Here is a 1,609-nt window from a genome sequence, read left to right on the forward strand (position 1 = left end):
TTATTATTATTTATTTATTTATTTATTTATTTATTTATTTCAACGCCAAGACCATTTTTAGATGGAAAGTTTGACATAAAAGGTTCATGGGATTAAAAGTAAAAGTAGTACTTGGAGAACCATGTAACATTTTAGAACAAAGAAGAAAATCAAATTTTAGCTAAGTCTGTCTTTTTGAATTGCAGACAAAAGCTAGTTTACACAAGGCCTTTGTTATCTAAAGCTATTCTACAGATAAATTCAGCGAGGAGGCAGAGAAACGGCCAGCAGCATTCTCCCTGCAGGTCCTTAGCAACCCCTCCGAGAAACTAATAACCTGAGCTTCACACATTTTATCTCCTACTCAGAAAATACAAAGGTTTGGAGAAAGTTCATCTTTGGGGCTTGACTTATTTCACATTATTTACATGTTAAAGTTTCCACTGGCTGTAGTTATAAAGATTAAAATAAATGCTGTAAAACTTTTATAAGGTGGTAGCTGCTTCAACTAGAATGTGTGATTTTAGATGTGTTCCACACCTTATGATAAATGTTGAGTTTATTTGCTGAAGGATGTTTTTCTCAGAGTAGATGTGCTCCTGTTGTCTGGTGTCCACAATGTGCTTCTTTTTAATGCACTTCAGAGCAAATGTGATATTTTCATCCTTAAGCTTCACCTGATACACAACAGAAAAGATTTATGAGCACATCAAGACACTAACATTGTATTTTATTTATCTAGTCAGATCTGGGAATGTCGTCACATTCTACATTACTGTGTTCAACAGCTAAAAAAATTAATATAATTTAATACTTATTCTCAGTAAAAAAGTCTTACTACTAATAATATAACCATTTAACAATGTGCTTTTAAGGATTCTAGATAGATAGATAGCTTTATTTTACAAATAGATCTATCTACCTCTATCTTTTAAGAATTCTGTGCATTCAAAACTGTAGCAACATGTTTCCTAATAGAAGGAATACAAGACTGTGTTTAACTCGTTACTCATTATCTCTAGTAAGCAAACAAAATAAAAAAATATATGTTTCTATCCACAAGAGAAGGCTGTACTAATGTTGCTGTGGCTCACCAGCTCCACTCGTCCAAACCCTCCCACACCCAGCGTAGCTATGACTTCAAGCTCTTTGAAAGGCTGGTGTGTCGGCAGCTCAGCAACTCTCTCCCTCAGCTTTTGTAGTTCCTGTGTCTCTGCAGAATCAATCTGATGTGAATGTGGCCTGAGTGAGAAATAATGTAAGCACAGGATTACATTTTGACTGATCTATGTCCGACCTGGTTCACCGCTGAACTGAAAACATTGAATAGCTCAGCTTAAAATGAATCTTAATGAAAAGCTATACATCAGTTTGTTTTGTCACTCAGGTACTCACAGGGCATTTCTCTTTTCATCACACCTGGAGAGCTCTTTCACATATTCTTTTAGATAAGCCTGAAGCTCCTCATAAGTTCCCACCATCTGGTTGAAATTGCTAAAAAAGAAGGGGAAACACAGGACTCTGACCTAAAATAAATTCAAGTAGGTAGATAGATAGATAGATAGATAGATAGATAGATAGATAGATAGATAGATAGATAGATAGATAGATAGATAGATAGATAGATAGA

The 1,609-nt window shown here is 34.9% G+C and overlaps 1 protein-coding gene across 1 annotated transcript in view; it reads right to left on the minus strand.

Moving 5' to 3' along the window:
• The window catches only part of LOC119407520 (cGMP-dependent protein kinase 2), a 67,051-nt gene that overhangs the window by 43,841 nt on the left and 21,601 nt on the right, over positions 1 to 1,609 (minus strand). The window contains 3 exon segments of the mRNA XM_037674347.1: positions 520 to 656; positions 1,074 to 1,221; positions 1,363 to 1,473. Coding sequence (XP_037530275.1) covers positions 520 to 656; positions 1,074 to 1,221; positions 1,363 to 1,473 — 396 coding nt within the window.

This window comes from Nematolebias whitei, chromosome 1 (genome assembly GCF_014905685.2).
Source record: "Nematolebias whitei isolate Nwh7 chromosome 1, NemWhi1, whole genome shotgun sequence".
Classification (NCBI taxonomy): Eukaryota; Metazoa; Chordata; class Actinopteri; order Cyprinodontiformes; family Rivulidae; genus Nematolebias; species Nematolebias whitei.